Source organism: Gorilla gorilla, chromosome 9, assembly GCF_029281585.2.
Source record: "Gorilla gorilla gorilla isolate KB3781 chromosome 9, NHGRI_mGorGor1-v2.1_pri, whole genome shotgun sequence".
NCBI lineage: Eukaryota > Metazoa > Chordata > Mammalia > Primates > Hominidae > Gorilla > Gorilla gorilla.
In genome coordinates this window covers 116,196,348-116,210,707 of record NC_073233.2, presented here as the reverse complement: position 1 = coordinate 116,210,707, position 14,360 = coordinate 116,196,348, and the positions used below count along the sequence as shown (strand labels likewise).

Below are 14,360 nucleotides of genomic sequence, written 5' to 3'. Positions count from 1 at the left end.
GTGGGACACCACTGTAGACAAACCTTGGGGACACCAATGCCTCTACTTTATCCAGTGTGTATGCTGGGTTTATAGCTGAAGTAGCAACATAAGTTTGCAAAAACCAACAGGTAATGTTAGATAAAATATTAGATGTGGTATTTTCAAAGCATTTGGATTGACAACCTAATTGTCCCAACTTGCTTTTATTTTCTAATTTAGTTCTCTCATTCATTTCCTCTTCCCTTTTTTCACTTGTCATTTCAAATTTAGAGTAGCTATTTCATTCATTTCCCACATACCTTTCTTGAATTCTATAGGAAGTTAAAGGCTTAATACTGGGATATATTAAATGAATCGACCACATGACGGACTGATAGAATTGTTATATATAGGAAAAAGTTTCTAAACTTCATTTACAAATTAATTTTCAAGACTAGTTTTACAATATCTTGTTAATAAATTAGTAATTTCAAGGCTCTAATAAAATTGTTATTAAAAATATTTTAAAGTACATTTGTGTTTTTTTAAATAACAGTAAAACACTAATCCAGCCAATAAAAAAAACAAACCGCTGCACAGCTGGCATCCAATTTCTTGATCATTTGCTTGAGAATACTCAGGGCAAGACTCTGCTCCTTTTTTGCCCAGAATACTTGTGCTTCTTCCAGCTGCCACTCAGAGACTCCACAGCTAACTGAATTGTACTGTTTAATTTGAAATATTGCCCTTTCAGGGAGCTGAAATGAAAATGACATATGGGAATAAATACTTTTACTACTGATACTACTACCATGAATAATAATAATAATGAAAGCAGCAACTACCATTCACTGAGGACTTAACTACTTGTCAGGGACTATCTTAAAGACCTCTCTGTCTGCATGACATCTCCCCACCCCACGTCTGCCTATCTGTCTGTCTGTCTGTCTCTCTCTATATGTATGTATGTGTATCTGTGTGTACATACACACAGTACATAAAATCACTGAACTGTTATCAATATAGTAAGTTAGGTATCTTCTCATTTTATAACCAGGAAATTGAGGTTGAGAAAAGATTAAGTACCTTGCCCAAGGCTTAAAGTCAGATTTAATTCCAAAATGGGAACTCTTAAACAACTATTTTTTACTATATATTAATAGAGATCTCTATCTCTTAATGACATTTCTTTTTCCCTCAGGCTTTCTGTTTTTTAAATAATAAAAGGAAGGTCAAGAGGTAAGATGACGTAGTTTTAAATTGTATTTACCTGAGTGTTCTTGAAAGTTCTGGCCAGTATAGAGAGTTCTACAAGGTGTTTGGTGAGAATGTCCTTAATACATTCTCTTTGTGAGTTGTCCATTTCCTTTTCCATCAGGATCTCCAAAATGACTGTGCGTAGAGCCATGATAGGCTCCTGAAAACTAAAATCACTGTCCTTGAGAAGCTGGGAGTGTTTCTGCCACTTAATATATACTTCAGAGAGTTGTCTATGTGTGACTGATCTGAACGCCACGACATAGAGTTCATGTAAGCAAGAGAAATGAAAAAAAAAAAAAACTATGTAAGTTCTGGAACTTACGATATAATATTATAATAATACAAAGGAACTTTTGTAGTGACAAGACTAGAACTTGTAAATAATCCTACATATGGATCAAAATTTAGAAAACTACAAAATGCTATGCAGTCAGAGCTCTTAAGAGTTATTAGCAGAGAGGTCACAGATGACAAACATCAAAAAAATTTTTTAATACTCTGACATTACAAAAAGCAGCCCTTCTAAATACTCTTCTGAAACAAGAACATATTCATCAGACCTATCATAAAGAATGCCTCCATCTTGAGTCCTGCTTCAATACTGCCTGTAGTGATGTGGACATGTCAGCAAGGAAATGAGGGATCCCCTACTGGGGATGACTTGATGCATAATTATAGCTGTCAAAAAAATCACAATCCAGTGAAGGAAAAGCTGGCATCTGGCAAAGGTTTCATTTACCAACATTATTAAAGGAACAGAAAAGGCATATTGCACAATTAGTTTATATGAATAGTATCCTTCCCAAATAACTGAACTATGAAATACTACCCAATCCTTCAGGGACATTTATTGAAAGAAATAAGAAAGAGGAAGCAGGGAGAGTAAGACGACAAAGTGATGACTAAGAAATGAAAGCTCTTTTAGTTGCTTGATAGGGAAGGAACAGTAACAAAAATGCTAGGAACCAAAACTTCAATTCCTCTCTAAATGACCCTACCACAGCAGGTCTCAAACTTTTTGTGGAACTCCTTTACAATCAAACAAATTATTGAAGACCCCAAAGAACTTTCGATTGTTGGACCATATCTACTGATATTAGATATGATATCATATTAGAAAGACTGAGAAAAATCTAAAATGTATTAATTTATTCAAAAATAATAAATCTATATATCATAAATAACAATTTTTAGGAAAAATAACTACAGTAGTTTCTCTGTATCTGCAGAAAATTGGTTCCAAGACACCTTGATAATGCTGATGTTCAAAGTCCCTTATTTAAAATGGCAGGGCATTTTCCTATTACACGTAACCTCTAGCTTGTGCTTTTATTAAACATTTCCAAAAAGTATTACACATAACCTCTAGATTACGTGTAATAGGAGAATGTGCATAGGTTATACATAAATCTCTAATTACATATTATACCTACTATAATGTAAATGCTATGTAAATAAGTGTTATACCCTATTCTTTAAAATTTTTTTTCAAATATTTTTGATCTGCGGTTGGTTGAATCTATAGATGGAAACCTGTAGATAAAGAATTTCAACTGTATACTTCCCAAAACAAAACAAAACTTAGTGAGCATGGCACTGTTTTGCATTTTTGCAAATCTCTTTAATGTCTGGATTAACAGAACGAGATGAATTCTTATCTCTGCTTCTGCTTTTAGTTTGTTATTATTTAATGTTTTGGTTGATGTATATGAATGAAATGTAATCTGAAAGCATAAGCATTTGTTCACCAGTTCATCCAACCTTCCCTCTGCTTCTCTTCTTCCTATTTCTCTACCAAAGAAACAGCCAGATTATTCTTTAGGTGTTTCTTCTTTTTAAAATTTATTTTTAATTTTTATGGATACATAATAGTTGTACATATTTATGACGTACGTGTGATATTTTGATACAAGCATACAATGTGTAATGACCAAATTTGGGTAATTGAGACATCCATGATCTCAAACATTTATCATTTGTGTTGGAAACATTCCAAATCTTCTTTTGTAGCTATTTAAAAATATACAGTAAATTACTGTTAACTACAGTTGCCCTATTGTGCTTTCAAACACTAGATCTTATTTCTTCTATTTACCTGTGTTTTTTCACCCATTAACCAGCCCCTCTTCATCCTCTCCCTCCACCACACCCTTCCCTACCTCTGGTTACTACCATTCTATTCACTGTTTCTTAAAGAATTCTATACTCTTTTTAGCAGGATAATCTTTCATTCAGAGGAAAAATTTCTTGATTTCTGGCAATAAGTACTGCCACTGTACTTATGAATGAAAGCAGAAAAGACTTTTGTTCCTTTATTTTCCTCCTAAGCCACATTAATATGTATGTCTTCTGCTATGTCATTTTGAAAAAACTATTATTTTCTTCTGACTCTAAAATTTCCTTCTCTTTTCTACTTCCAAAACATATTCCAAATTTTATTTTTGCATAAAGGTAGAGTGACCTTAGTCATTTATATCCTCTTTCTTCCCTTGTATAATAATAATAGTAATTCAAAATAGCAGGGCTAAAAGGGGCTTTAGAGACCATCGAATACAAATCCCTGACTTTAGAAATGAGGAAACTGAGGACCCAAAACACTTTACTTTGTCATCCTGCCAGACTCAAGGCTGCCCTTACACAACTCTTCCACTTCTTTTATCTAGTAGCAAGGCAGAGATAAAATGACAGTAATGCAATGTAGTGCTAAAACCGAATGGAGTGTAACATGCTGTGCAAAAACATGAGGAAACAATTTTATCTGGGTGGGCCAGGGAAAAAGTTATAAAGAGAAAAGCACATTTAAGCTGAATTTTTTAAATTTGAATTTTTACAGTGACTATTTTGGAAAATGTTTAATAAAAGCACAACTCTCTAGGGCTAATCAACTTATATCTTGATAAAAGGAAAGAATTTAGATCTACAGCATCCTGAGTAACTATACTATTTCATCTTCCAAAATCCCTGGATCATTTCCCTCTCATCATTATAAGAAGCAATTCCTTCTGAACACCTTTTACAAATTAACTGACATCCACTATCCACTGAATGTTTACTAAACATAATATCAGTCACCAGAAGAGAAAACATTGGGGGCCGGGCATGGTGGCTCACGCCTGCAATCCCAGCACTTTGGGAGGCTGAAGCGGGTGGATCACCTGAGGTCAGGAGTTCGAGGCCAGGCTGACCAACAAGGTGAAACCCCGTCTCTATTAAAAGTAGAAAAATTAGCCAGGCATTGTCGGGGGCACCTATAATCCCAGCTACTCGGGAGGCTGAGGCAGGAGAATCGCTTGAACCTGGGAGGTGGAGACTGCAGTGAGCTGAGATTATACCATGACACTCCAGCCTGGGCAACAGAGTGAGACTTGGTCTCAAAAAAACATAAAATAAATAAATAAATAAATAAAACAAAACAAAAACACTAGGTATACAACAATAAATAAGAGAATGGTTCCCACTTTTAACGGAGCTTCTAGTTTAGCAAGGCAGAGATAAAATGACAGTAATACAATATAGTGCTAAAACTGAATGGAGTGTTATCATGCTATGCAAAAACATGAAGAAACAATTTTATCTTGGTAGGCCAGGGAAAAAGTTATAAAGAGAAAAGCATACTTAAGCTGAATTTTTAAAACTTAAATTTTTACAATGACTATTTTGGAAAATGTTTAATAAAAGCACAATTCACTAGGGCTAATCAACTTATATCTTGATAAAAGGAAAGAAACACACACATTTGGTCTCTATATAGTTTTTTTTTTTTTTGAGACAGAGTCTCGCTCTGTTGCCGAGGCTGGAATCCATGGCGCAATCTCGGCTCACCACAACCTCTGCCTGTTGTGCTGGGTTCAAGCAATTTTCCTGCCTCAGCCTCCTGAATAGCTGAGATTACAGGCGCCCACCACCATACCTGGCTAATTTTTGTATTTTTAGTAGAGATAGGGTTTCACCATGTTGGCCAGGCTGGTCTTGAACTCCTGACCTCAAGTGATCCACCCACTTCAGCCTTCTAAAGTGCTAGGATTACAGGCATGAGCCACCGTGCCCGGCCTATAGTTTTTATTTTTTAAAGTCACTATTGGTAACAGAAAAGCTGCACTTTAGGATAACAAAGTCATATGAATTACATACCTTGAGAAAAGCTCCCCAATGCTTTCCAGCTCTCCAATGGCCTGCAACCTGCTAAGTGTGGGATAGAGCGAATACACAGACTCAAGGCTGCGCTTACACAACTCTTCTACTTCTTTTACTCTAGTAGCAAAAAAGAAAAGACACTCTGAAAATAAAGAAAAGGTTTTCAGGGAAATAAATGTTCAAATTTGTTGTTAGAAGAGTTCTCATCATAGGCTTTGCTACTGATCTAATAATACTAACAAGCAACAGTGAATACAAAATAGCAGTGGAAACAAAATACAACTGACCCTTGAACAACACAAATTTAAATGCATGGTCCACTTACACTCAGAGTTTCTCCCACCTTGCCACCCCTGAGATAGCAAGACCAACCCTTCCTCCTTATCCTACTCAACATGAAGGTGGCAAGGATGAAGACCTTTATGACGACCCACTTCCACTTAATAGTAAATATATGTTCTCTTCCTTATAATTTTCAATAACATTTTCTTTTCTCTAGCTTACTTTATTGTAAGAATATGGTATTATAATACTTATACAAAATATGTGTTAATCTACTGCTTATGTTATTGGTAAGGCTTCTGGTTAACAGTAAGCTATTAGTAGTTAAGCTTTTGAGGAGTCAAAGTAATACTCACATTTTCAAATGTGTGAGGAGGAGGGGCTCAGCACTCCTAACCTCCAAGTGGTTCAAGGATCAACTGTAAACCTTGGAATCACACAGACCTAGATCTAAATTGCAGTTCTGTCACTTATAGCTGTGTAACTTTGGGCATGTTACTGGACTTCTCTAAGCCTTTTTTCACATCCATAGTTACTGTCATGATTAGAGAATACATATGAAAAGAGTCTAACAGTGGCTAGCATATCATAGGCACTTAAATGATAGTAAATTTTATTTCTGTGATAAACATAGGATTTATTAAGTCACTACGGCTTTAAAAATGCTGCATTTGTTTACCCCATTATAATTATTTCCTCATGCCTCATCACATTTGTGCCTCAAAACAAGTTTGTAAGTATTAACCATGAGTTACAATTTTATAAATTAGAACACTAAATGCCATACAATTACCAAAAGAGACAAGATATAATTCTCAGGATACTTGTATAGGAAGAGAGCAAAGAGGGAATCACCAAAACTTTCTTGAAGGGTCAGGGTAAAGAATGAACCTGGATCCCAGAAACAATTTGTTTTGAAGGAGGGCAGAGAATTACAAGGAAACATCTGATCACAGCCACCAAGTCTTTATCTCTTCATCAATGCAAATCCTTACATTAAAATTGTTTCTCAAGTTTTCAGAAAAGAAGCCATGACATTAAATGTTAAAATACAGTAACTTTGTCTTTTCATAATACCTGGCATATTTGAGACCTTCATAAAATGTAGAGAATTCTCTGTCTCTTAGAGATTGTAGAGCATTGTACAATGATTCATGGTAACTGGTTCCTTCTACTTCTTTGCTGTGAGGTAAGTCGAAGAAAAAAATATACTTAAAAACAGAACCCTAAGATATACACGTATAAATAGCTTCACCAAAGGACAAAATTTTTTAATTAACATTTCTCCATTCTAAAAAATGCATTTCTAGAATTTTTGGTAAGAAATACAAATTTTACGAGTCATTTAAATTCTTTAAGCAGAAAAAAAGGAAATTACTCAGATACTCTGCCTGGTTCTAAATATGCTCTACTTTCATTTATTTATTCAATAAATACCTATTATGTGCCAGGCACTAGGCACAAGGGGAATTTACAAGTGGACAAGTCAGATCAGGTCTCTACTCTCATGGAATTTATGTGGTTTGGAGGAACAGACAATAAATAAGTATTGGAAAGTAACAAGGGACATGCAGAGAATTAAAACAGGGTAACAAAACAAAATGGCTAGATGGCTATTATAGAATGGGTAATCAAGAAAGGCCTCTCTGAAGATACAATATTATTTAACTAGGGTCCGAATGAAAAGAAGCCACCCGCATGGTAACTGGGGGAAAAGGAGAAGATACATCTAAGGCCCTTGGATAGAAACAGCTTGGCCCGATAAGAAAACACAGAGAGGTGTGTGTAGCTGAAATACAAGAGGAAGGGGAAGAATAGTATATATTGATTTACAGAGGCAAGCAAGAATCAACTCACACAGGAAAAGGTTTTTAAAATATGAGGGTATATCTCTAATTTTACAGCAGTCTTACAGTCTGAAATATTTGAAAGGCATTCCAATAATTATTATTTTTTGAGACAGAGTCTCACTCTGTTGCCTAGGATGGAGTGCAGTGGCATGATCTCGGCTCACTGCAACCTCCACCTCCTGGGCTCAAGGGATCCCCTCACCTCAGCCTCCCAAGCAGCTGGGACTACAGATGCATGCTACCTTGCCCAGCTAACTTTTGTATTTTTTTGTAGAGATGGGGTTTCACCATGTTGCCCAAGCTTGTCTTGAATTCCTAACCTCAAGTGATCCACCCTCCTTAGCCTTCCAAAGTGCTGGGATTACAGGCATGAGCCACCGCGCTCGGCCAATAATTTTTTTTTTCTACAAAGGCAACAAAACATACTTAAACATAATTAATTTTTTAGGGTTTATATTATCAAAAAACTTTACATAAATATGAAATCCTTTATTAGATTAGGTGCTTGGCTTTTCATTCAGAAAACATGGTGACCTTATATTCAGATTATAAATGTTATCTTCCTGGGTAACTGAGTGTTTTTTTTGTTTAGTTTTTTTTTTTTTTTTGAGACAGAGTCTCACTCTGTCGCCCAGGCTGGGGTGCAGTGGTGCAATCTTGGCTCACTGCAACCTCTGCTTCCCAAGTTCAAGCATTCTCCTGCCTCAGCCTCCCGAGTAGCTTGGATTACAGGCATGCACCAGCACACCCAGCTAATTTTTGCATTTTTAGTAGAGATGGAGTTTCACCATGTTGGCCCGGCTGGTCTCAAACTCCTGATCTCAAGTGATCCATCTGCCTCAGCTCTCAAAGTGCTGGGATTACAGGTGTGAGCCACCACACTGTACCCAGCCCTGAGTAGGCATATTATTTATTTTATTTTATTTATTTTTTTAGAGACAGAGTCTCGCTCTGTCGTCCAGGCTGGAGTGCAGTGGTGCTATCTCAGATCACTGCAACCTCTGCCTCCCGTGTTCTAGCAATCCTCCTGCCTCAGGCTCCCAAGTAGCTGGGACTACAGGCGCATGCTGCCACGCCTGGCTAATTTTTTGTATTTTAGTAGAGACAGGGTTTCACCGTGTTTCACAGGCTGGTCTCAAACTCCTGAGCTCAGGCGATCCACCCGCCTTGGCCTCCGAAAGTGCTAGGATTATAGGCATGAGCCACCGTGCCTGGCCGTATTATTTTTTAATAAAAGAAAATATTTCATAAATAAAGATAAGCAGTCCTTTGTGGATCCTCCAGCCAATATAAGTGCTATCTTACTGACTAAAATGTTTGTAGCAGGAAGTAGAAAGAGGAATGCCTATACTTTTCTTGGCATGCCTCAGTCCAACAAACTATGCGAGATGATACTCATTTCGAAAACCCTTTTCATATTTCTGTTTTTAGAAATATTTAGGGGTGGGGTGAAGTTGTCGTAATGGAATAAGAGAGTAAAATTCAAGCCTAGGTGCATTAACTGCTTATTGCTATCTTACTGAAGGATTTAGGGCTATCTATAGCTTGCAACATCTACTATATATATTTTTATATATATATATATATATAAAACAACTCCTGTTATATTCATAGAAGAGAAAAACAGTTGTTGTTTAGAATGAGGAGAGAGGCAAAAAAAAAAAAAATCAAGTCAAATTTCTTACCTGACGGAAGTGCAATGGTCCCACTGCATATTCCTCCATGCTGCTTGGTAATGAAGTTCTTCTAGTTCAGGACACCAGTCTTTATTTTCATAATCCAATCCTTTTAAATAGACAGAAAGAATATGGCAGAGTCCCAAATTCTGCAAGGCCTAAACAGGAGTTATTTTTTTTTTAAGTTAAGTAATCAAAGATATCAACAGAAAACCAGAGAAAAAAACAGCAAAGATACAAATTAACTTAGACAAATTTTAGTTCACAATATCATTTAAAATCCCAAAATATCAGCTGGGTGTGGTGGCTCATGCCTGTAATCTCAGCACTTTGGGAGGCTGAGGCAGGAGGATCACTTGAGCCCAGGAGTTTGAGACCAGCCTGGACAACAAACCAAGACCTGTCTCTACAATTTTTTTTTTTTTTTAAATAGCTGGGTATGGTAGTGTGTACCTGTAGCCCCAGCTACTTGGGTGGCTGAAGCGAGAGGTGCCCTTGAGCCAGGGAGGTCAAGGCTGCGGTGAATTATGATCACGCTAATGCACTCCAGCATCAGTAACAGGGTGACATCTTATCTCTAAAATTTATTTATTTATTTATTTTTGAGATGGAGTCTCACTCTATTGCCCAGGCTGGAGTGCAGTGGCGTGATCTCGGCTCACTGCAACCTCTGCCTCCCAGGTTCACACCATTCTCCTGCCTCAGCCTCCCAAGTAGCTGGGCCTACAGGCACCCGCCACCACACCCGGCTAATTTTTTTTTTTTTTTTTTGTATTTTTAGTAGAGACGGGGTTTCACCGTGTTAGCCAGGAAGGTCTGGACCTCCTGACCTCGTGATCTGCTCGCCTCGGCCTCCCAAAGTGCTGGGATTACAGGCGCAAGCCACCACGCCTGGCCAAAAAAATTTTTTTAATCCCAAAATATCGTTTAATGTTTCCCAAAAAACACAAAAATAGAGCTCAAAGGGCTCTAATATTTCATGGAAGAATGGCTAAGGAGTATTAGCCAGTAATAGAAACAACAGGTTCTGGGACCAACTCTGTTGCAAACTATGAGAAATAGTTTACATGAGATTTTCCACGTGAAGCAGTAAGTACACTACCTGGCACATTGTACATGCTCAAGCAATGTCTTCTATTGTTATCCAACAACACTATGATCAAGAAACCTACACTATCTTTTAGGTCAATGACCTGTCTGACTTTCCTGTGTCTCCCTGAATTTTTTCTCTTTTTTTTGCATCCCTCTGCTTCAAGAGTATCCCTGAATGTTTAACCAAATCCTCTGAAAACCAGATAACTTCTAGTCTTATCTCTAGAGTTTATCTGGCTGTGTAAATATCCACCAACATACTGAAATAACCTCAGCACTACACTAGTGATGGCTTTACCAAATCTGGGAAAAAATGTACCTGAATGATTCCTGCCTGGCGTGTTGATGAGGGGATTGCTGTTTCGAGGTCATATGTTACTAGGGCTTTGCCCCACATTGCTTCGTGTTCATATGTTCGTAGTCTACAAGAAAAGATTGTAAAAATAGCTTTGGGTTTTACACACACATAACTCCTTCATAAACAGAATTACTATACCGTTGTTTAGACAAATGCAATTTACCTAGTAATGGGTTGTAACATCTTCCCTCCACCACAGCCATACAAACTATCTGGCTCCCCTATACTTCTGTAGATTTCTAAGAGAAGATCCTGAAAACATGGAAACAACAAAAACTGAAGAAGGAAAAAAAATCAGTCTATAAATTTAGCAAATTTTAAATTGTATCATTACCAATATGTAACTCCCAACTCTAAATGTTATGTTATAGAAATAAAATGTAATGATTCTGAAATACAGTTCTGAAATACAGTTCAAACAACACGAGTTTGAACTGTGCAGGACAACTTATATGTGGATTTTTTTTTCAATAAATATATTGAAAACTTTTTGGAGGTTTGCCACAATTTGAAAAAATTCACAAACCACACAGTTTAGAACTATTGAAAAATTTTTTAAAAGTTATGTCATGAATGCATAAAATAAATGTACAACTAGTCTATACATTCTATCATTTGTATACATTTGATAGGATACATTTCATCATTTACTACCATAAAATATACACAAATCTATTACAAAAAATTAAAATTTATCAAAACTTACACACACACACTGTACACAGCATTATTTGTGGTTAAGACAAATATAAACAAATGTAAAGATGCAGTATTAAATCATAATTGCATAAGATTAACTATCGTACATATTGTACTATTGTAATAATTTTGCAGCTACCTCAGTTGCTACTGCAGTAAGCATTATTGTGTTGTGAGTATCCGCTTAAAATGCCATGTGACACTAATAATTTCCACATGAGCAGTTCATTTCTCTAGTAAATTGTATCTAGCAATGAAAAGTAATTTCTCCAGGTTCTCATGTATTTTTTCACTGTGTTTACTGCATACTATAAGCCTTGATTAACACCACAGTGGCTGGAGGTGCTTCCAAGATGCAGAGAAAAGTCATGCCATTACAAGAAAAAGGTGAATTGTTTGATACATTCTGTAGATTGAGGCCTAAAGTACATATCAACCAGCAGTGGTTGCCTACAATTTCAGACAGATGATTCTTTGTAAACAGATGATATAAACTTACGGTATTGATAAACACAGTACAGTTCTGTAAATGCATTTTCTCTTCCTTATTATTTTCTCAATAACATCTTCTTTTCTCAAGCTACTTTATTTAAGAATACAGTATATAATACATATACAAAATTGTGTTGTTTATATCATTGGTAGGGCTTCTGGTCAACAGTAGACTATTAGTAGTTAACTTTTGACTACTAATTTAGTTTTACCCTGATTTTTAATAGCACAGGGGGTTAGCACCTCTAACCCTTACACTGTTCAAGGGTCAACTGTATATACTAATGATTTGGATCAGCAACACAGTAGACTGGTCCTAGACAACAGGAGGACTGTAGTCTACCTGAGAAGAATTGCCTACAATTTCATGAATTAGATAAGAAATAAGTACCGACCTACCAGGCTTATATCACATAAAAAAAAATCACACAAACAAAACCAAACAATCTTGTCAACACCTAAAACTGTACATGGGCTGGGTGCAGTGGCTCACATCTTTAATCCCAGTACTTTGGGTAGCCAAGGCAGGCAGACTGCTTGAGCTCAGGAATTCAAGATCGGCCTGGCCAACATGGCTAAACCCATCTCTACAAAAATTAGCTGGAGATGGTGGGGCATGCCTGTAGTCCCAGCTACTCGTGAGGCTGAGGTTGGAGGATGGCTTGAGCCTGGGAGGCAGAGCTTGCAGTGTGTTATGACTGCACCACTGCACTCCAGCCTGGGCAACAGAGCCAGACCCTGTCTGGAAAAAAAAAAAACAAAAAAACTGTACATTAGAAAATACAGTCCTACAAAGTCTGACTCTTGAAAACTCAATTTGGTAAGAATAAAGGTCATGGATTTTTCTTTGAAAAATAGCACAAAACTGTATTGGAATTGGTAAAATTTGATATGGATAAAGTAGTTTGGTTACTGAAATCTTTGTTGTAAAATTTACACAGAAAAGATATATTCTGTTTAAAACAATCTCAGTTAAATAAAAATGAAAACAAAAAAATAAAATAGAAAAAATTAGGAACTATACTGCATAGAAAATTGATCAAGCAATTGAACTGCCTATATGGTGCTTGCTCTGTGAAATATTTTCTACACACAAATTCATTTATATTGGCATAATTCTATAGTTCCAATTCAAATGTTTCTATTCATAACGTGAAATCAAGTCCTCAGAGTAGAAAAGTTCAGTACCCATGCTTAGCACAGTGCTTAGTACACACACGATATTCCAAAAACTCAGTAGAGAGGAGGAGCCTATGAAGAAGGCAAAAGTGAAAGGAGAAAAATCAGGAGAGTGGATCAAAAAGGTAAACAGAACACAGTTCAAGCAAGGCATGGTTGATGATGTGAAGTATTAATAAAACATTAAGGAAAAGGAAGAATGAAAGGTGACCACCAGACTTAGCAACATGAAGTTTATGAGAGACATTAGCAAGTGCTATTTTACTGGAATAAATGGAAGGGGGGGAAATGCAGACAGCAAATATGGACAACTCTTTCACAAAGTTTGTCTGTGAGAGGAAGGAAGAGAGAGGGTGATACCTAAAAGAGAACATAGGGAAGAGGGAAATTATTTTGTCTTTGTGAGAAAGCGAATTTTTAAACAGGAGAGGTTTTAAAATGTTCAGAACATAGTTCAGAGGGAGAACAGCATATTAAAAAATAAAGCACCTGAGAAAGAGCAGATAAAAAAACAAAGCACAGGAAGAATTAGTCTCAAATAGAAGGATAAACTGTTTCTGTAACATGACGGAAGATTATTAAAGGAGGAGATGCCAGGAGATTTCAATGTTTGAGAGTGGGATGTGGCGAGATTTCCTCTCTATGCCTTCTATTTTCTCCAAGTAGGAGGCAGGCTGAAAGCAGCGGCATAGAAGAGAAGATGAGAGGTTTAAGCAGAATGGAGAAGCTGAAATTGTCATTGTGGAGGAATGAGTTGACCAAAGAAATTCGGCAAGCATCCCAGACAGTAACATGAGCCAATTTAAGAATGGATATCAAGAAATTTATAGAAGAGGCAATCTGCTTCTTCTGTGACATACAATAAACAAGCAAACAAATAAATATATAATTATAAACCCTAAGTGCTATAAAGGAAATGAACAGGGTGCTATGGCAGAAAATGCATGGTATAAACTCTGAGACAGGTGGTTTTACTTTCGTCTTTCAGATAAGGAACTCAAGAAGTGGCAGAGTCAGTATTAGAACTCAAGTCTGTCTACTCTAAGGCTTAAGCTTCAGACCATAATTTTATATATATGATGCTTAGTCCAGTAAGTAAATTCAGTTTAAAAATCACATGGCATCTGTACAGTGTCTATAACAAAATAACCCAAAGTATGAGATAAATACTGTCATAAATAATAGAGCCTCTAATATTTACCTGTAAACTTATTCCAGTTTCTTCTTTACTTTTTTCACTCAAGCTAGAAATAGTAGTACTCTGGCTTCCTTCTTCAAATGCAAGACTTCTGTTTGTCACAAGAACACCTCTTTTAATGAGAACATACTATTTGGAAGCTCCTGAATACATATACTATAGACTTTGACAGAAAAAAA

General features: G+C 36.5%; 1 protein-coding gene across 4 annotated transcripts in view; it reads right to left on the bottom strand.

Moving 5' to 3' along the window:
* Window positions 1–14,360, bottom strand: part of ATM (ATM serine/threonine kinase) — a 140,265-nt gene that overhangs the window by 42,464 nt on the left and 83,441 nt on the right. For all 4 annotated transcript variants that reach the window (XM_063693499.1, XM_031015936.3, XM_063693500.1 and 1 more), the window contains 8 exons: window positions 14,185–14,272; window positions 10,777–10,865; window positions 10,575–10,677; window positions 9,173–9,321; window positions 6,715–6,819; window positions 5,353–5,472; window positions 1,232–1,466; window positions 552–719 (listed from right to left, as the gene is read on the bottom strand). In XM_063693499.1, coding sequence (XP_063549569.1) covers window positions 552–719; window positions 1,232–1,466; window positions 5,353–5,472; window positions 6,715–6,819; window positions 9,173–9,321; window positions 10,575–10,677; window positions 10,777–10,865; window positions 14,185–14,272 — 1,057 coding nt within the window. The remainder of the gene's footprint in view (window positions 1–551; window positions 720–1,231; window positions 1,467–5,352; window positions 5,473–6,714; window positions 6,820–9,172; window positions 9,322–10,574; window positions 10,678–10,776; window positions 10,866–14,184; window positions 14,273–14,360) is intronic.